The sequence below is a fragment of the Enhydra lutris genome, unplaced genomic scaffold (assembly GCF_002288905.1).
Source record: "Enhydra lutris kenyoni isolate GAN:26980312 unplaced genomic scaffold, ASM228890v2 scaffoldscaffold5, whole genome shotgun sequence".
NCBI lineage: Eukaryota > Metazoa > Chordata > Mammalia > Carnivora > Mustelidae > Enhydra > Enhydra lutris.
The window spans coordinates 6,908,005-6,929,138 of NW_019154089.1; the positions used below are offsets into that span (position 1 = coordinate 6,908,005).

At 51.3% G+C, this 21,134-nt stretch overlaps 1 protein-coding gene across 1 annotated transcript in view; it reads left to right on the forward strand.

The window, feature by feature from the left end:
* The window catches only part of LOC111141174 (follistatin like 4), a 401,642-nt gene that overhangs the window by 183,750 nt on the left and 196,758 nt on the right, over nt 1–21,134 (forward strand). Inside the window, exon 3 of the mRNA XM_022493544.1 lies at nt 7,036–7,278. Within this exon, the coding sequence (XP_022349252.1) occupies nt 7,036–7,278 (243 nt within the window). The remainder of the gene's footprint in view (nt 1–7,035; nt 7,279–21,134) is intronic.

The following is a 21,134-nucleotide window of genomic DNA, read 5'->3' on the forward strand; positions in this document are numbered from 1 at the left end:
TGAAGGCCCTTACTATGCAGTTACCCACTAACTCATAGATTTGCTTCCAGGAAAGATGCAAACCGTTTCCACCTGGTGGAGAACACAGCCCCCAGAGTTGTGTCTTCTTGCCCTGTCATTCACCAGCATGTGCCTCGCCTGGCCAGCTCAGTCCCCCTCCTGTCTCCAACACCCATGTACCCCTGAACCAGCTTCTCTCCTGTGGGTCCTCTCATTAATGAGTTAAATAAATCTTCACCTCATCCTCACTTTATATTCTCATGAGAGGCACGCTTTTAAGCTTTTGGAAAGTATGCTTTGGCATTGTGTTCATCTGTAATTGGAAAAAGACCCTCCAAAAGTCCCGCCAGAGACATCGGGCGTGCGTGGCAACCAGCCATCTGTTAGATCCAGACTCCTTGGCCAGAAAGAGCCAGCTGAAGGTTGAAGGTCTTCCTTCCTTCATCTTGTTTCAGGCATTTCTGACTTGGACTTGACAGTTCGTTGTTGTTTTTTTAATTAATTTTTTATCTAAATTCAATTGGGTTAACATATATTTTATTATTAGTTTCCAGGGTAGAATTTAACAATTCATCAGTTGCCTGTAACACCCAGTGCACCTTACATCATATGCCCTCCTTAATGCCCATCAACCAGTTACCCCATCCCCCAACACTCTTCCCTCCAGCAATTCTTAGTTTGTTTCCTAGAGTTGAGAGTCACTTATGGTTGGTCTGCCTCTGTGATTTCATCTTGTTTTATTTTTCCCTCCCTTCCCCTCTGCTCCCCCATTTTGTTTCTTAAATTCTACATATGAATAAGGTCATACGATATTTGTCTTTCTCCAACTGACTTATTTTGCTTAACATAATACCCTCCATCCACATTGTTGCAAATGGATTTCATTCTTTTTGGTGGCTGAGTAATGTTCCTCTGTGTGTGTGTGTGTGTGTGTGTGTGTGTGTGTGTGTGAGAGAGAGAGAGAGAGAGAGAGAGAGAGAGAGAAAGAGAGAGAGTGTCTAGGGATATATATACCACATCTTCCTTATCCATTCATCTGTCGATGGACATTTGGGCTCTTTCCAAATGGTTGGTGTTTGAAGCTAGTTTGTTGGACCTGGGTTTATAATCTCAGAGCAATACACATGACAAGGTGCATTTAGCTTCCAGCAATGGGTAACTGGATATTTCTGTTAAGTGTTTGGACCTAGCAAATTTGGTCATGTCTTTCAGAGCTCGTCAGAATTCTGCTTTAGTGAAGCACACAGTCACCTCAGCTTTGGGTCCACTCTGGGGTCACTGAGAAGAATTCACATCTGCCTAGCAGTCACCTGGACAATTCCCGGGGGAATAAAAGCCAGAGAAGGAGGTCAGAAAGGTGTTAATGCTGAGAGGCATCCCATTAGAGAGAGGGGACCACTGGCCACGGGGTCCATGCATGATAAGGAGTGGGTTTGGGTCTGTGATGCTCAGAGACCCCAGCAGGGCTTCCTCCCCTAGCACCGCAGACCTCCGGCCCATAGAGAAAGTGCTGCATGGCCTCCGAGCTGCACATTCTCAGTGTGTGAGTAGCAGAGATCCTGTAGGCCAGGCGTGCTAATGTTTGGGGGTATCCTGATGTCGGAGAAGCTCAAACTGTGGATGTGTGGGCCCTCCCAGCATGAGTTCCTTGAGGCAGGAGCATATTGTCCCATGAGCTGAGCAGATTGTCCCATGTCCCATGTCTAAGGGATTTGAGTGAGACTGATTGAAGTCTAGGCTCTGCTGCTTCCCACCCCCTTTATCTGAGCACAGGCAAATTACCTCTTGACTGTATTTCCTAATGTGTAGAATGAGACTGTACGTGTGCCACAGACACATTCAGGGTGCGGCCTATGCGTGCATCTGCTTCATGGGGCTGTTGCAAGGATTAAAGGAAAAGGAGATGAGCTCCCGTGTTCTAAGTGTGAAGCAGGGCATAAGAGAGTCAACAGTAGCTGCTCTATACACTGCCCTCTCTGGCTGGGTCCTGGAAATGCCAATCTCCCTAGCAGTAACTACAGACCCTCTTCCCATCCCCCACGATGTGAATGAGATTCTCCAGGCACAGGTGGAGCTGGCGCAGCCCCGGCACCCAGGGCACCCATAGGCTGTGTCGGTTCCTACCAAGGTGGCTCGTGGTGAGAGCCCAGGGGGACTGCTCCCTCCCCCACCAGCAGCCTGCATGGTGCCTAGAGCCTTCTGGCCTGTGGGAGTGCTCAAGGGTGAGTCCCTTTCGCCAGGAATAGAGCCATCGTGCTGAACTTCAGGGTGACTAGACCTCCTCTCAACGTTCAGGACTCGGGCTGACAAACACCTCCAGCGAACCAGAGGCACCCCACTTTCCCAAGGGTCCAGCCGGCAGCCAGCCTCTGCCTGGCAAGGCTGTCTTGGAGCAGGGCTTTGCGAGCAAGTGGGCTGCTTCCTGTGAAGCCCAGGCTGTCCCCCTCCCAGGCCCAGGGCTCTGCCCCCTCTCTCTCAGGTCTCACGTCAAATCTCTCACCTCAACAAGGCTTCTCTGACTCCAAGAGAGTTGGCCCATGACAGCAACTGGTCTGTTTCCTTCCTAGTGTTGACTACAACCCACAGTGGTTTCTTGTTTGTGTTCTCGCTCCTGTGTGTCTCCCTACATGCAGTGTCCTGCCCTGAGCATCATATCATGGCGTGCCTTGTGTCCCTAGCACCCGGAGTCAGGTCTGGCACAGAGGAGGTTCTCCAGGACTGTGACCTGGCTGTGTGGGGGAAGTGCCCCACTGTTTCCACCTGTGCACGGTGCGGGCCGGGGAGCTGCATCTCTGCAGGCTCTGGCGCAAACTCAGGGTCTGCAGCTACGGACAAGACATTTATACGGTCTCTGTCGTGAGGGAGTCCAAGTTCACGTCACCAGCTCCCATCCATCTTGGGCCTGTCTGAGAGGATACATTTTTTTAGGAGGGTCAGGCTGGGGAATCCTGGGACCATGAACTGTGCTCCTGGATGGCACGCCCGCCCCCATCCAGACCCCCCCGCCCCGTGTGCACAGGGGGCTCCCAACAGCAAGTCGTCAGTCCTGGGTCCTTAAAAAACCTGACCATGACCCAGGCTGTGCGCTGTAGCTCCCCGGTGGGTAGGTATTTTTGCTCAGAAAAGAAGCATTCAATCTATCTGTATGTTCCAACAGGTGGGCACTTAGTTGCTATACGGGAACCTTCTAGCCACCAGTGCCAGAGACCACCGCCATGCCGGCCTGGGGCTCACGGCAGGCGCCAGTGAGGCTGTTGACATGGGGTGCCTGGGATTTGGTGCTGTCCATGCTTTCTGCGGCCATGGCCCACTCTTTTTGGCCTGCTCAGAGCCAAGCCGTCACCTCAGTGTGGCTTCGTGGTGAGGTGGGATGTGGTAGTAAGCATTTCAACCCTAGTCCTTTGCTGAATGAGGAGTAGGGACCTCCCGAGGTGGCATCATGAGAAGAGGGCTCTTCTCAGTAGTCAAGCCAGGGACAAGATCTTGGAGGGAAGTGCTGCACGGGGCAAGCTTGCCTATGGGGGTTAGCATCCCACAGTAGAAAACCAGCATGTTTTCCCTCATGCGCTGCTCGGCACCATCCCCGAGAGAGAAGCACTCCCTGCTGTACTTTGCGCCAAAGCACCAGTTACTGAGACTGAGTCAGAGTTTGGACACTGCCATGTGGTATGGTCAGTGATGAGAAAACGGGCCCCCTGCAATGGGGGACGAAGAAAGTCCCACCTCCTCTGATCCCTTGACAGAGTCCCAACAGGCTCAGCTTCCACTGTCACTAAGCTGGGCCACTTCCCCTTGTCTGGGAGGCAATGGCAGCCGAGGTCTATGAGTTCACCTCAAGAAACCTGATCTGAGTCACAGAGGGGATCTCTAGCACCCACTGGTACAGATGAATGTGTTTCTCTGGTGTCGTAACTTTCACGTAACAATTCCCATTTCTGACTGTGTTCAGTAAATTTAATTAGTGTCAAAAATCCGCTTATTTGGTAAGATGATCAGTTTCTAACCTGGGTAAACGACTTTCTTTATGACTATAAATTAAGCATATTATATCTTTTTCATGCATCATGATCGTCCTCATAAATACTGTAGGCAGTTGCTGGCGGTCTCACTTGGTTACCTTTCCCATTACTGTTTTATCACCATCCTGCTAGGACTGGGGAATTCGTTCTATTTTAGTAACAAGAAGGAAGTAGTGACAAGGGGCTAGTTTTTGCAAGGAACCCACAGCTTGGTCCACATTTCTGCGGCCAAGGATGGGATTCCAGGCCCACCCCTGTGCACGGCATTCCCAGCTCAACACCGGGCCTGCTGGCCACAGACTAGGTAAAGCAGATGCATGGCTGTTCAGCTACTTTTGTCTTAATTGCAAATAATTAAGATCAAATATTTGCCAACAACCCATTTCCATGTCAGGAGAACCTGAGTGTTCTTGGCAATGTCTGTGAGCACAGGTTGGCTGGAGTGTTTTCTTAACACTGACTCCTCAGTGTACAGCCTATGGGGGAGGCCTCAATCACACCTGTGATCTACTCATACATGAGCACTGGAGGCCTGGTGTCCAGTGCTGTTCTTCGGAGGACCTCACTGCAATCAGAGTGTGTGGTGTTTGAGAGGAGAAAGGGTCAGATGCAGGGGTTCTGCCCCCACCCTCTGCCTTGCCAACCACTGCGAGCTGGCTTGGCTATAACTGCGTAGGCTGGTTTAGGTGGACTCTGAAGTCTCTTCCTACTCTGCCACTCCAGATTCCAGTCTCCTTTACCCCACAAGGCTCACCTCCATGGACCTTTGTCTCCCCTTTGTGCCTCTATCCTTCCAGTTTCCCTCTGCCCTCTGCTAGAGGAGACAAGGGGAGATGTCTCCCTTAAAAGGTTTCCCCATGAGGGTATGGTGTTCCCACTACCCTCCTCATCTCTGCTTGTAACCTGAGGTTTGACCAGTGACACCCAAGTCAGAGCTGAGGAGGTCAGCTTTTAAAACTACTGTGTTTCCTAAAGTGTCCAAGGCTGTGTGAGGACAAAGGCCCCATACCTGCAGGGTCTCTCTCATCCAGACATCAGGGCAGACATTCTCGGGAAGGGAATTCAAGCGTGGGGGAGGCTCAGACTCGCCCTGGCAGTGAGCACCTCAGAGAGGCACTAGACCCCAGGGGATGAGTGATTGGAGCTGAGTCAGCTGTGAGCATAGTCTGGGCAGGGCAAATACCCTGAAGCAGAAACTGAGAGGCCAGACACTCAGAAACTTTGGCTCTGCTTCTTCAAACTGTAGTGATGAGTGGGTGCCCTTGCCATCACACGGGAAGTTTATTAAAACAGTGATACAACGGCAGTGCTTTGTGTTCTGGCTGTCTTGGGAAAGAAACAAAAGCCGGTATCTTTAGAGCTGTATTAGTTTTTTTTAGTAGCTGCCAGCGCTTTCCAGGGTAACCCATTTTGCAGCACCCAAGAGAATCATGCTAATCAAATAAGCTCTGTGACAAAGCAGCCATCAACACCATGGGTGGAGGAGGCCCTCCAGCCCAGGGCCTCCCACTGCCAGGACCCCTCGGCTCCCCTTCACCTGTCAACCTTGACAGGAAGACGTGTGCAGAGCCGATAAATGCCACCGAGCCTCCACTGTGGCATGCAAACATCAGCCAAGTGGATAAAGAAGATTCCCACGCCTGCTTAGGATCTGCACTTCTACACTGCTCAGAGATATTTTGACCTTCTAGTTTATTTTGATTCAAGAAAAAGTCAATATTTCTTAGCTTGCCAAGGCTGAGGCTGGAAGAATGTAAATGAATTATTGAATCAAGCAGTTAATCTATTGATAACTGATTTTTTTCCTTTCAAATCTAGAATGATGAAAAGCAGGCTTAATGGAAAACAGGAAAAAGAAGGTTGTTTTTCCCCCAGATGTTTTAATCCCATGGGATCAGAGCTGGGGCCAAAGGTTCAGTGTTGACCACTGGGGCCATTCTGTCTCGCTTGAAAATTGTGAAGAAGATACAATTAAAACTTAAAAGCAAAGACTTCCATGGCCGTAAAATCTGCATCCATGATTTAATTATTTGTATTTCGATATCCTTTTCCTATTCTCAACTTGTGTTTGCTGCCATTAATGCTGCATGGCAAACCTCTCATTTTCTGAATTCCTCTGGTGGAATGGAATGTCATTTTGGGGGTCCTTGCTTGGCCTTTCGTGTAAGTGGGCACTTCCAGCAATAAGATGCTCTCCCGGCCTGCCCACATGGGAGTGTGAGCTCTGGGCACCACTGCCTCACACCACTGGACACGTGTGTTGGGTGCAGGGGACACCCAGCAGCATGGCAGCAGCCATTCCCCAGGTCTCAGCCTTCCTGCCACAGCTGTGACTTCCTGCTTTGTGCTAGAAAGTGCTGGGCGGTAGAGAAAGCCTACTGGTCCCACTGCTGGTGGTGTGTATTCTGGAGAACCACATTCTCACCCAGAGACAAAGGTCAAGCTGAAGCCTCCCTGCCATGGCTGACCCCATCCTGAACATTTAAGAGTATTGCTTTCTCCTTTCTTACTCCACACTGACTCCCTAGACTCTGCCGTTTTTCCCACTGCCTGCCCCACATATCTGACCACACTTGCTCTGCTTGGCACTCTGTGTCTCCTAGAATCACTCCTGGCATCCTTACCCTTCCCATCCTGCCCCTGTACAGAACTCCTCCTCCCATCAGGTCATTCCCTCCAGTGCAATTACGGGAGCCATGGCTCAAAAGGCAAGCCATCCTCCTCTCACTTGGCATGATCCATTGGTTCTTTGCTACCTCCATGTGGTCCCCTGTTTACTCTTCCCTTCCAGGGTGGGTGTGCCTGAGATGGTTGGTGTGAGCCATAAAACCTGAACCCTGTACAGCTGGGCACTGCTTTTGGCACCTGTGACCACCTCCTGTTAGTAGGGCAAAGACTCTTTTGGGCACCCCAGACCCCAAGCCCTTGGCTTCACTGGCAAATGGAACCACAAAGGAAGCCCTTGACCACCCTCCCCAAATGCTTGCAGCTGACCCTCTGTGTTTGTGTTCAGCAGGACTTTCTGATGGGCTGCCAGCCTCCTGTGGGAAGAAGTTCTGCAGCCGCGGGAGCAGATGCATGCTCAGCAGAGAGACCGGGGAGCCTGAATGCCGGTGCCTGGAGGCATGCAGGCCCAGCTACATGCCCGTGTGTGGCTCCGATGGGAGGTTTTATGAGAATCACTGTGAACTCCACCGAGCCGCCTGCCTGCTGGAGAGGAATATTGTCATTGTCCACAGCAAGGACTGTTTCCTTAAAGGTAGGAAGATACCTCCTTGCACCTATGCTTTTGGTTTTGGGGATGGATATTCTCATGCCAGGGTGCTGAGTCTGCAGGTTGGATGTGTAAAGGCAGTAGAGGAAGACAGGAGCCTCAGCCGGGTAGCAACAGCAACATTTCAATGAGGCATGTTCTGTGTATGTCCACCTCCAGAGACCCCCCTGCCTTTGGCAGGGGGGCCTTGGAGAGCAGAATCTAGGCAGACCTTTGGGGTAGGACAGGGAGGGGAAAAGAAGGGATGGAAGCCACCAAGTGCCTACAACAGTGATGGAGAGGTGCGTCAGAGCCGCCTGGGCCTGGGCACCCAGAGCGGAGGGGCAGGGCTCAGGCTCTCCCTAATGGGACCCGAGCTCATGGTGCTATGGCTGGGATGTCAGGGAGTTCTCCGCAAGGGAGCACAGGTCTATTGGCCACCTACAGCCACCCCCCAACCTACCTGCAGACACATGAAGGGCCGCTTTCCCATCCTGTCTGGGCTGTGGCAGCAGAAGTCGAGGTCAGGGGGGAAGGTGTCCTGGAGAAGGCAAAGCTCTGGCAGGTCGGGCTTCCCCTCTGAGTAGAAGTAGCTTTGGACACGTTCACAGCTGTGCTTCTGACACTCACGCTGAAGTGCTGCAGGAGTCATGAGGCACATTATGGAAATGAGGCCAAATGAGCCCAGGAAAAATGTTCCTGGTCTGAAAACCCTGCCCAGCCTCATGCCCGCTGAACCCCGGCCCTGTGCGCGCTAAAACACTTGACCAGCTGCTCCAGCTTCATTGGCCGTGTTGAATTTTATAGACTGATGTTCCGTTCTCCAGTTTCCAATATCCCCCAAATTGCATCTTTCTAAAGGTTTTTATTTCTGCTTCAGAGTGCGCCCAGCCTCCCTCACCATCGGTTATTCAAACAGCATTTCTCATTTCATGCAAGGGAAAAACAACCCATGAAAGCTGCCTCGGCAAGGGAGGGTGGGCAAGAGCCGGGGAGGATGGGGGCCGCCGGTGCACGTGGATCAGGGCTTGGTTCTGCTTCATGCTGATTGAATTCATCCACCAAATCCTTCTGATTCATTGAGGTTTTATACGGATTTTATGAATGCCCGTGCTGTGGACAGCAGTCCCCACCAGCTCCCAGAGAAACCTAAGGGTGCCTTCTGGCTCTGCCACTTCCCAGCTGTGTGACCTTGGGCACATCACTCCACTTCTCTGGGCCTTTTCCTCTGCTGTGAAAGGGGCTATTGGCAGTATGGAGGAAAGTAAATGAGAGGCTACACAGACACCCATGTGCCAGGCACATCACAGTGTGGTGTATTAGTGACCCCTGTCATCCTGTTTTAATCCAGCATGGCCTCGGGCCTGGAGCAGAGAGGCACAGGTCATGCGGGGAAGGCAGAGGCAGGAACAAGTGCCCTGCCCAGCAGGTGTGGGGCCCACATGGCTTCTGGGTAGGTGGAGTCAGGAATGAAGAAGCTGAGGGTCAGGTCCTCATGCTGAGATGCCCAACAGGAACCAGGGCTCCCGTTTCTGCAGACCCAGCTCCGTGGGTCTGGACGCCATGGAGGAGTCCTCACCATCTCCTGCTCAGATTGGCTCCCGTCCCAGGAAGCGGGAAGGCCCGCCTGCCTCTGTCCTCCAGCATCCCCACCAGGAGTGCCCAGCAAACAGTGAAGCCCTGTTCACTGACCGCAGGGGCTTGGCAGGGATGGAGGGCAGGCAGGGGGCTTCGGGTGGGCACCACCCCACCTGCCCCAGAGCCATGGTTCCAATGGGGAACAAGAGGACACAGTAATAGGGGCTGGGGAGCAGAGGTCTTAGAAGGGAAGAGGCAGTAAAGGACAATATTCTACAGCCCCACCCCGAGATAGCAGTAGAGTATTTAATCCCCTCTTCAGCTCCACGGATGGTGGTTTGTCTTTTGTCCCTACTTCCAGGGAGTTATTGATAGAGGAAACTGAAAAATACCTTCTTTTTTTCATGCAAATAGTAATTCTAAATTCATCCATGTTCATTCTCTTTTCCTACCAGACTTTTTCTAAAGAAAAGTTCTGACTTCATTCTCAGGTTTCATTTGTACCCCAGAAGTCACTATGAGGACACACTCCTCACGGGGCCAGGTGTGTAGAGATGGTGGGGGGGACATGGTGGTGGACTCAAGGGGCCGCAGCTCGGAACACCCTCTCTGTGGCTGGGGCCTGGGCTGTTGGCGGAGCAGGGAAGGTGATTCTCTGGAGGGCTATGTGGAGACCACAGCCCTCTTGCTCTGCAAGGGAGGAGAGGCGATATTCTAAGCCCCAGTTTCAGGAAAACTTCTGGTATCACATTGCGGTTGCTATGGCAATGGAATTCCTCGTGAATGTGGAATGAAATATAACATCATTTAGGGATTATTAGCATGTGAGTAAAGCAACACTGAACTCAAATCATTGCTTCAGCTCATCTTTGCAGCTTTTGATACCAGCTCTCCTGACAGCCCAAGCAGGGTGTCCCCTGCCGAAAATCAGGGGGACAGAGAGATGTAGGATTGTCAGATCTCTTTCTGCCTGTGGCCAAATTAAAGAGTTGTTGTTGTTAAAGTGGAGTTCTCAGCACCAGATACCACCAGAGAATACCAAGACAGTGGGTGGAATTCTCTGTAACTCTAACTCCTCATAGGCTTTGTGTTTGCAAAGTTACCTCATGACATGGGGTTCCTATTTGTATACTGGTTGGCACTTTTAAAATTGTTTTTCTGTCTCCGTTTGGAATTCACGCAGTATCTCCTGTGCTGTTTGAGAAGACAAGCTTGCTTTCAGCCGTCACTCACTACACCGGGCTTGTATTATCCCAGATGATACAGTGTCATAGTTGGGCAGTTTTCCAAATAAACCATGAAATTATGGAAGAAAGGGGCCTGTTAGGGCTAAAGTTCTAAACGGATCTGAAGATTCCTCGTCCTGCGTGGTGTTTTTGGGGGGGCACTTTGATGCTTCAGAGACAAGTTTCCAGGCTCATGAAATCAGAGGAAATAATTTCCGTTTTTAACCAAAAAATGAAACACACTACAGGCTCACTAACAAACCTTTTTTTTAAGTGTTACCACACAGGGAATAAAAACCCAGCCTTTTGAATAAATGAAACAAGGTGGGATCGGGAGGGAGACAAACTATAAGAGAATCTTAATGTCACAAAACAAACTGAGGGTGGCAGGGGGAGGGGAGAGGGGGGTGGGGTTATGGACATTGGGGAGAGTGTGTGATATGGTGAGTGCTGTGAAGTGTGTAAACCTGGCAATTCACAGACCTGTACTCCTGGGGCTAATAATACATTATATGTTTATTAAAAATTAAAAATATATATATATATATATACAAACAAACAAAGAAAAAAAACCAGCCTTTTGTGGCAAGGCAGAACAGATAGGTCTTGCTGCCAAAGAGGCTTCTTCTATTGTTGTTCCTGATGGTACTTTGAATGTTACTGCTTCAGAACTGAAATTAAGTGTCTCACCTTCAGGCCATTTCCATACTTCCGCAAGTCTTTCCTGCCCTGCAAGAGAGTGAGTGCTACTCACATCTCCCCACTGGGGGCCCAGGCTTTGGTTTCCCCCTCGGTCAGTTGGAGCAGGTCCCCACAGCCAGGGAGGTGCTGAGGCCTGAGTGAGCCTTGTAGGCGGGAGTAGGCGGGAACAGGCCTTGCGAGGGGTGGGGGAGTGGGGGTGGCACAGGCTCAAAGGCATGGCCTGAGGTCCATCGTGGGCCATACCACACTTCCTTGGTCAGGGCACGTGAGCTCTCTGTGCCTCACTTACCCCATCCATAGAACAGGAATGACAGCGGTGCCTGCCTCACAGCTAGGCTGCCGTGGGCATGAACTGAGCAGCGGCTGGCCCGTGATGAGCTCACTTCTCTAAGCAGGGTCAGCTGCTGCTCAGGACCACGGGGATGCCGTTGCAAACATGGTGACATAGCAGAGAGGCAAATTTGAGAGGCAAATGCAAGAGGCAAATGCGAGAGGACTTAAGATGCTTGCCCCTGGACAGCACTGTGTATGAGCTAAGAACTTGGTGGGGGCCGGGGCGGGTGCGCCTGTGAGCGAAGAGAGGAATGATCACTGGTTCTCCATGTTTATGGAATGAGTGGCTAGAACTGGATCTCCAAATGGGCAAACTAAACTCACCTCTAGCTGCCTTGCTGTTTTAGAAAGAGATGTAACAAGTCATTTAGGTTCACCTGGCAGGTCAGTAGAGATGCTGAAGGAGTTCCAATAGCCCCTAATTCTGAGTCTAGAGGAAGTTCTGGAATGCATGAAAGCCTCCTGGGAACTGCCACTTGAGCCTCAGGGAGGGATTCATCTGCCAGAGGGTGAGAAGGGGCATGTCCAGGGAAGAGAGAGTAAGGGGCATCTCCCAGGGTGAGTGAGGGCAGGAGGGTGGTCCTTAGCAAGGCAGGCATGGGGTTCCTGCAGACTCAGAGAAGAGCAAGGGCCTAAAATGCAGATCATGGGGAATGTGGGTTCACACTGGGTAAAGCGGACACTTGGGGAAAGTGAGCTGAGAAAGGCCTGCACACCAGGCTAGGGTGTTTGCGCCCAAGCTGACTGTCTGATGAACCAGTCCAACTTCCTCATTCCCCAGACAGGGACCCTGGGGCCCAGAGAGGGCTGGTACCTAGTCCAGGTTACTCAGGCCCTGCCTCTGCAGCCTGCCCTTGAGAAGAAGCCACGGCTCTGGGGCTGCTCATCCCAGCAAGGCATGTTCACGACAGATGCGGCCACTTTCTTCTTCTCCCCTGGACACCTCTTGGTGCAGAGATGGAAGGCTTAGGAGCCTTGATCGGTGAGAAAGGTCTGGGAGCTCTTCAGTGGGGGCCTGCCCTCTAGGTCAGCAAGAAGCCCAGTTGGGAACAACTCCCAAAAACCTGGCTCAGTCGTCCCAAACTGACAGGTCCTCTGGATGTCCCAACACCAGACCACTCTCTCCCCAGTGAGGAAGGAATAGGAACGCAGGTTCACTCAGAGGCCACTGAGCCCCAGGACAAAGTAGCAGAGCCTCTAAGACCAATCTGAAGGCCCTTCCACCAGGTCTGGCTTTTTATGCCAGCCTCCACTTTCTCTCCAAAACCCCTTTCCTGTTTCCAGTTTCTTCAAATTGCCCTCTACTCCTGGCCCCACCCACATTCTGTCCAGAGACCTTGGCTGCTCTTCCAGCCCTGCCCAGCAATCTGTGTGTACTCAGTGCCCTTCCTGACCTTCATTTTGAACGCCACAGAGGAGAGTGTGGCCATTCTCTGCCAAGTCACCCAGCTTCACAGGCATTATTGAATGTCCTCCAGATGCCAAGGCTGTGCTGGACCTGAGGACACCCATATGATCAGGACTCTAGGCCTGATCTCCTGGAATAGATAGCCACAAGGAAGGGCCACCTCCATTCCCCAGCACTCCCACTCTCTGGGCCAGCATGAGGGGGCTGCTCTAGCCAGAGACACCCCCAAGACCTCAAGGACCAGCAGGGATCTTCATGGACTGTACCGTTTCAGAGACTTCCCTGTAGATTGTTCCCTCACCAGTGCACAAGGAACTGGGGGGACCAAGCAGCAGGTTGACCAGCAGCCCCCAGGGCAGCAGCCCTTGGAGCTCACTCATCCCCTTTCTGGTACCTGCTCCCCCATCAAGAGAAACATGGCATCAGACAAAGGTTTGTTCTTCCGTTATATCCTCTAGGTTTTATGCAAGACAACGTCTTGGTGTGAGCACCTCACAAAAGTGCAAGAATGTTATCAGTGCAGTGCGTGTGATGTGCTTCACAGAATGGCTGTACTTTGGATGAATTAATTACATTCCAGTAATTAAAAGTTGCTAATAAGTTACTGAGCTGAGAAAGTCTCACACCGCATTGATTTTGCTTATGTAAACACGCCACAGCCTCTGAGGCCCCCACGTTGTCTTCTGCCCTTTCCTGACACCCCTCCTCCATAGGTCCAGCCCCTCCTCAGTCCCCTCGGCCAGCTCCGGGTGTCTCCTAGCCCCTCGAGTCTCCTAGCCCCGCATCCCTCCATGTGTCCTCCCTTCTCTCCCCCGGACTCCAGGCGCCACCCACGCTGGGTGCCTCCTCTGCCCCATCTCTGCCACACTCTGCCCACCAGGGTTCCTTCTGCCTCCCATCCCCAGGGAGATTGGTGTAGCCCCAGTGTCACAGCCAGGTGGCACTTTGCAGGCCTTCTCTTGCTGAACCTGCCCTACCGTGGGTAGTCTTCGGGCAGCCCCCACTTGTGCTACTGTGATCCGTGGTGTGGGCCCCTCCTTCCCTACTAGCTTTCTACACATGGGTTCTCCCCAGGCCCCCCTCAGCCCTCCTCTCTTTCCTTTACACCCCCTCACCATTCCTGCCATGCCTCATATGCAAATAAGACCCAGCTGTACCTTCATCCCGACCTCTCGTCCACATTTCAGTCACAGGTCCTGCTCCCCAAAGGCCCACAACCACCTCAGATCCAGTGTGTCCTGAATGAACTCTCCACCTCTCCACTCCCTCTGTCCTTAACACCCTCGTTCCTCACACAATGTCTGTCTCAGTGAGAGCAACCTCTTCATACCCCAGGCGACCGGACCCCAAGAGACTGATGCCTCCTTGCAGCTGAACCCCCTCACCATAAAATCGCACCAGGTTTACTTCCTTTTAACTTCTTACCTCTGCCCCCTCTTCTGTACCTGTTTGCCCATCCCATCATCATCATTCACCTGCATGGCCGCTGTGACCCCCTAGATGTTCTCCCAGCTCCTGGCCAGATACTTCTTCAAACCCACCTTCTATATGGCCTTAAGAGCGAATTTTTCAGGAGGTAACTACTCTGCCTTAACCCTTCCATCCATTCATTCAGCAAATGTGCACCTCCTATGAGTCAGGTCTGTGCCAGGCACTGGGGATAGAGCAGTGCACGAAATGGACATGATTCCTGCCCCGATGGCACATGCAGTCTCTTGTTGTACGTAAGAGATTAAGTGTCTTAGCCAATGACAAGTGCCATGGAGGAGGATGAAGTAGGCACAGGGGTTGGCAAGAGTTTCTAAAAGGAGAAGAGGCATCTGAGCCAATAGCTGGAGAAGGTTGAGAAGTTAGGGAGTTACCTATTTGACTATCTGGAGGAAGGAGTAGCAGGTTCAAAGACCCTGAGGTGAGAGCCCTCCCGGCTTGTTTAGGGATCAACAAGGAGCCCAGGATAACCGAAGCAGAGTGAGGAAGGCCAGAGAGGTCCGAGCAGTGGTCAAAGGGGCCTTGCTGACCATGGGCAGTCTGAGCTGCTAACTACTATCCCATGTTGCCTTTCTGATTATTCTGCCATGCCCACCAGTGGATGGCCTCGAGGCACCATCCCGTTCATCACCACCCTAGGAAGCTGTCCGGGGTGTGCTATAGCTGGAAAAGACCTGTCCAGGGGCTGTCAAGCATCTCCGGGGTCCTTCTTCACCTGAGTTAAACTCACAGGGCCAGGGGATTTCCTCCTCCTTGTCAGCTTGTCAACCTTCCTATGATACTGGGGGTCCCTTTCGAGTAAAGAAATATGATTTATCTTTCAACCCCAACACCCAGAAATGTTCATTCATTTCGGATGAATGCACAAATGGATGTTATGTGTTAAATAGGATATGTGCAAACCTTTCAAGGTCCCCAAGTGAGAGCATGGAAAGCCCTAGAGGTGCTCTGTGCCACATGTATCAGAGGGTCCCAGCAAAGGACCAGCAAAGGATGGGTGGGATTTATAAGGAGGACCCTGCTCAAAGACATGTTCTCTGTGACGGGCCAGGGGGGTGGTGGGCATTAAGGGTGTTGAGGGAACACAAGGAAAGAATGGGCAGAAGAAGGCAGAGGAGGGGGGTGACACGGAGCCTCCTGTCCCCCCCACTTCTTGCCAGCAGAGGCTGCTTAACAAGGCCCTACATGGAAAGAAGGGGGCCACTGGCCCCGGCTGCTTCAAACCACCTCCTGGAGCCTGTGGCCAACGCTTGGGAGACTTTGGCTGATGATCAGGAGTCAAATGTTTAATTACTGGAGCGAGAAGAAGTTGATTTGGGACTTCTTTAAGGTTCTCCCCTATTGCGCCTTCAATTAAGATCAAGGCCCCGTGCAGCAGCCGCTAAATGACGCCGCATATTGAATCTCTGTGCTCAAGCAGTTTATCTAATTATCTGTGTGACAAACTCAGCAGCTGTCAGCGCGGCCACAGCTCAGATATGGTGACTCTGGGCCCCCGCCTGCTAGTGTTTTCTGCTTCCTCACAGGCTGAGCGAAAGGGATTCCGTGCTCTTCTGCACATAGGGAATCTCTTTCAAGTTCTCTTGCCGCTGATGGAAGGTGCTAAGGGTGCCCACAGCAGGGAGCTGAGCAGAAGCCTGGGGGTCCGCCGCTCCCTGGCTCTCTAGCCCCCTGCCGCACCCTCAGCCCCTGTGGCTGGCATGCATCTCCAGGCTCGCCCTGCTCTTCTGAACAGGGAAGCATTGGCCTGACTTGGGCCATTTTTTTTTTTTCCTCCAAGGAGAGGGAGGAGGTCTTACCATTGCATCACATTTACTGAAATAAATTAAGGGAGTTGGGCGGCAGATGTACACAGTGACCCAGGGAGAGGGAGAGGGAGATGACTGCTCATCTCCAGCAGCAGAGAGTGTATGCGTGGCTATATGTCCCAGAGGAGGCTCACCAGATGTGTGCCCACACCAAAGGATCCAATCCAAGGGATGGAGCTATGGAAAGCTGCGGCCCAGCCCTTGGCAGCATCCTGGGGACTGGGGAAGCGCCCATGGTTCCTAGCGTGGGTGAACTGGTGCCCCGCCCTTTGCCGGTGCCATGGGAGAGCCGTGCCTGAACACTAATGAGGGAAACTAATGAGGGAGGGCAGAGCTTCACAATGACCTCAAAATTTGGACCCCTCGTCCTGGCAAGTCCTGTCCTCTGCCTTTCTTCTTCTTGTGTTTACTTCTGCTTTGATGCATTTTGATCACTCATTAATGAAGGTAGCCAGAGTGAAACTACTTTGGAAAATCTCCTCTAAATGAAACTAGTAAAATTGCTTTCTTGCCAGGAAATTAAAATCATCAGACACAATGAGCTCGGCCCACTTATTAGAAGCAAGGGTCTGAGTGGGGCATTTGTCTTTGTAGCTGAAGGAGGGGTGCATCAGAGCCCCTGGAAGGCACACCTGTTGACTTGTCATTCTGCGAGAACTTTATGTCCTCTTGTCCTTGTCTTTTAGTCCAGCCCCACCCATTTTGATTGCAGGGGTTTGACTTGCAGACCTGGTCTCCAGAGGTCAGCAAGTACCTCTGTGAGCTCAGGTGCGCCCCACTCATTCTGCCAGACTGAGTTCACTGATGTCTCTACCCAGACCTCATTCTCTCCCTCCCTCTCTCTCTCCATCCCTTCTTGCCCCCCACCTCTCCTTCCTCTCTCCCCCATCCATGCTGTGTGGCTCACCAATTAATTTATATTTCCATTGAAATATAACAAACCCAAGGTCTTTCTTGTGGGGCTTTGCAGAGAACCCTTTGATCTCCAGCTCTGTGTGGGCCCTCGTAGCTGAGATTTTTAAATTTTCCCCTTCCAAGCTTAACCAGTGTTCCGGGAACTCTAGATGAGAGACACATGAGGGAGGGTATGGTGCGTCTGATAGCCGGATCTTTGCTGATGGGTGGGGGGGGGGGGGCAGGAATAGGAGAGTGAGGAAGAAATCTGTGCAAAGCTGCAAAAGGAAGAATACCCCAGAGTGAGGGAAAGGGTTGAAAGAGGCCATCCAGGGACCCCGGGAGCAGTGGGCACAGTCGCAGGGAGGCTCAGCAACATAGCATCCCCGTTATATACAGAGTGAATTTGTTAGTTCTCCTTTCTACCCAAATATCCAAACTTTCAAGGGTGTCTCTCAACTGTTTAACCACAAGTACTGGTTCCAGGAAAGCTATAACCACCACCTCCTAGCATCCCCACCCCCCTGTCGTGAAATTTTGGGGCAGTGACCATGAACAATCTGGACAGTCTTGCCAGGGCTGGGACAAATGTGAATGGAGGTGAGGCTGGACAGACCTGCCTGGACAAGAATTAAAGGGAAGTTGGCTTCTGCCACCCAGGAGAGGAATAGCTCACTCAGGGTGAAGAGAAAGGGGAAAATGATGACTGAAACCAGAAGCCCGGTAGACAGCAACTGTGTTCTCTCAATTCAAGAAAACATGCACCCTGAGAGGAGATGAAAAACAGGATTATAAATTGACTAAGCCACAGCCAAAAATGAAATGGAAGCTGGAGGAGGTAAGGCAAGACTTTATGGAATGGGGAGTAGTGTCACCGAAGTGCCTTCTGTGTCTCAAGCAGTGGAGGGCAAGATTAACAACACAGAAATCAAACAAGCATGCCCCCACCGGGAGAACAGACTTAAAAAGCTCTCCCAGAATACATAGAAGAAAAAGGAAGGAAAAAGGTAAAGAATAATAATAATAATGTGAGAGAAGATGATAGATAGAGAAGACAGGGATGAACGTTTAGCTCTTGGCCATCCGTCATCTTCAAGACCCCAGAGCAAATCAAAGGGACACAGAGAGTGAAGAAAGATTGTTTTTTAAATTGCCCTGTGTGGAAAGATTCCTAAAATAGGTCTGAATGTAACTGCTAAAATTTCAGGATTTCAGAAATTTTTTCAAATATATTTGAAGTGATCAGGCAGAGAAGAAAAACCTGGTCTCCTGTAAAGGAAAAAAGAAAACCCACTGGTGTTGGGATTTCTGCAACATTAACAAGCAAGAAGGCAGCGAAGACCATCTAGAGAGTTTTGAAGTGGTAATTCTGCACTCCTCAGATGAAAATCCCTGTGTGGAAACAACAGAAAGGATTCTCTGGTGGGCAGGGGCTCAGATAACAGACCACCCATGTATTCTTGGCTGGAAAAAAAAAAAGATACTGAAAGATGAACCCCCAACAATCTAGGGACACATCAAATTTGGGAAATAAGAAGGTTGTGGTACTCACAGCCTGGAGGTGAGCAAGAGATTCCTCCCATGAAAAATTGTCTAAATGATCGTTTTTAAGCATAATTACCCAAAGGGACAAAGAATAAATGAAGACGTTAAATGCAGCTAATTTCTTTGACTCTCTTGTGAGGGTTTCAACAGATCCCGCATAATTCTTGACTTAGTGTGTTAAAAAGCATAAATCTGTTTAGCTAGGCAATTTCCCATTTACTCCATCCTTCCTCCCCAGAACGAACCCAGTGCTGGCCCCAAACAAGTCTCCCAGGCTGCTCCCTGCCACAGTGGGAGGCTTCTCTCCTGCCTTTGCTGGTGTGTCCAGAGACCACGGGTAGGATTGGTCCTTGAGTGAGGTGACCTACCCTAAGGCTGGGCCTCCCGTGCCTTGCTCACAGTGGCTAGAGTGGGCTCCCCCTTCCAGGAAGCTTGCCTGGGCTAGAATGGAAGTAGAACTCCAGCTTGCTCTAGGGTGTCTTCCTGGAGCAGTGATGTCAGTGAGCCAGCGATGTGGCCTGGACTAGTGATTCTCGTGTTCTAATCGAAATAGGTGGTTGATCCACAAGCAAGGAGTGAGTAAGAGCTGAACCATGTTGTGAGAAAAAAAGCCAGGAAAGCAAAAGTCTGGCCTCTTGGGAGGTAGAGGTAGAGATGAGACCCCCTAGGCCAGCCAGGGCTACCATGGAGGTGGCCCTGCACAGGAGAAAAGGATGGGGTCACCATGATGGTGGCCACCATTCATGGAGTGGCTGCCAGCTTCCCAGCCTCTACCAGAGCCGCTGTGGGCATTAACTCATGTCAAATAAAAGCCCAATTACTGAGCTGCTAAATGAGAACTGGGGCCTGCCTTCCTCTGTCACTATGTGCCAGCAGCTCCTCCAGCACGTAGAAGGGCCTCTCCTGGGGGACAGTGGCTCAATGTGACCCTGGCAGGATGCACAGGACTTGACCAACCAGATGTGGGGGAGGGCGGTGGCAGCTGGACATACTTAATGCAGCCTCCCTGCTCCCTGCTGCCTTCCCTCCGCCTCTCCTCAGACTGGCCACAGGCTGCTGATCAGACAACTTGTGCTTAAAAGTGATCTTCCCCTAAAAGCAAATGGGTGGAATGTCACTTTCCTGTGGACATCCAGATTGTCACAGCCAGTCATTTTAATGAAGTGAATCGTGTTCACACGCATCCAGTCTTTCGACCCCAGGGACCGGCACCGTGTGGATTGGTGATGTCACCACCACCATGCACACGTTGCAGACGAAGGGCGTGTCCGCTCCCTGCCAGGGGACAGGCGGGGACAGCTGGCTTCCTCAGCAGAGGAAAGGAGACTGCCACTCTTCCGGGTTGCTCTTCTCTGTGTCTCCACCTCAGCCTCTCTTCCTTCTCGCCTGGTCCCTTCTCCGTCCCTGCCGTATTTCAGCAGCACGAAGACCTTATTTACATGCCAGGCTTGTCTCAATAAACACTCCTAACAATTTTAAAGGAACAAACATTCCATTTTAAAAAGTCTTGTGGATCTCAGGGTACACAGTTGCGGGTATCAAGAAGACCTAATGAAGAGAGGGATCTCTGGAAAAGGCAGACAAAGCCCACTGCTGGGAAATGGGGTTTCTCTCCTGTGAGAAATGCCGACAGGAGCGCACATGCTAATTTAGAAAAACAGTGAAGAGGAACCCAGACGCACCCTGGAATATGCCTGTCTAAAAGGCTGGGGAAAGAAATAACCCCAGGAAGAGGCATCTGCCGGCTTCCTTTGGTTACAGCTCCACGGGGACTCAGTGGGCTCTGATTATAATTCAGTGTTTGTGGGGTTTATTGTGATTTTGTGCATCTCACGCTTTTTAAGAGACCGGAGAGCGGATGGGAGCAGAGGGCAGGGTAACGACTCACGGAGAAAGCCCATGCCCCAGGCCAGGCCTGCCACACTGGGTACCTGTCGACACTTCATCCCATTCAGCCCTACGACAGCCCTTCGGGACAAGGAGTATTACTGTCCCGACTGAGCAGAGGCTGACACCGAGGTCAGAGAGGCTTTGTGACTTGCCCAAGACCAAGGAGGAGAGAGCCGTCACTTAGACTCAGGCCCGTTTTATTTAAAATGTGCTCTTTGTTCCTCTCACTCTGCTACCTCTCTTGTATGTGTAATGACTTTTATAGTCAATAAAAGAAAACAAGCCTTGGAAACCATCTAATTCTGAAAGTACCTCGTGATCACTGTCCAGCCACCTGGCAGACTATGTCTGTGTTCGCATAGTTCTGTTCTGAAGACAACTTCTTTGCAGGAGCGGGTGATGGTCACCTTGCTGTGGGCCACTCTCGCCTTGACAAAAGAGTAATGTTTTTTTCACAACCTTGGTTCTTTCGTTGTCTTTGCTGCTTCCACTGTGCCATGTCTTCTGTCTATGGGATGGTTTTTATAAATCAGAAATGCAGGAGACCTCACACTGAACGGCACCCAGTCTATCCCTTGGTCAGGATTGGCTGGGAACAGTACCTAGCAGAGGAGCCAGTGGACAGGTGGGCTTAGGGCTGACCCACTGACCAGGTTGTGTTCGGGGGGTCTAGGAGCCAGTGGGACATTCCAAGCGGGCAGCCCTGGAGAAGGGGCTTGGACCTGTGTGATTGGAGAAAGGGCCTCTCAAGGCAAAATCACACAGAAACTCAAGAGCAGCACGAAGGGGTGCCTGGAACGTCGCTCCACCTGTTTGTTCACATTTCTAGGCCAAGTGAAGTGGTAGTCCTGTCCTCCACATTTTATGGGTCAAGGTTACGTTTCAGGATTCGTTATAAAAACCTGGGACTCCTATATCTGGGCTGTTAATGGCTTGGTAAATTTTAACAACTGAGTCTTTTGTGGATTCAAGAAATCCTGCTGAGCACCT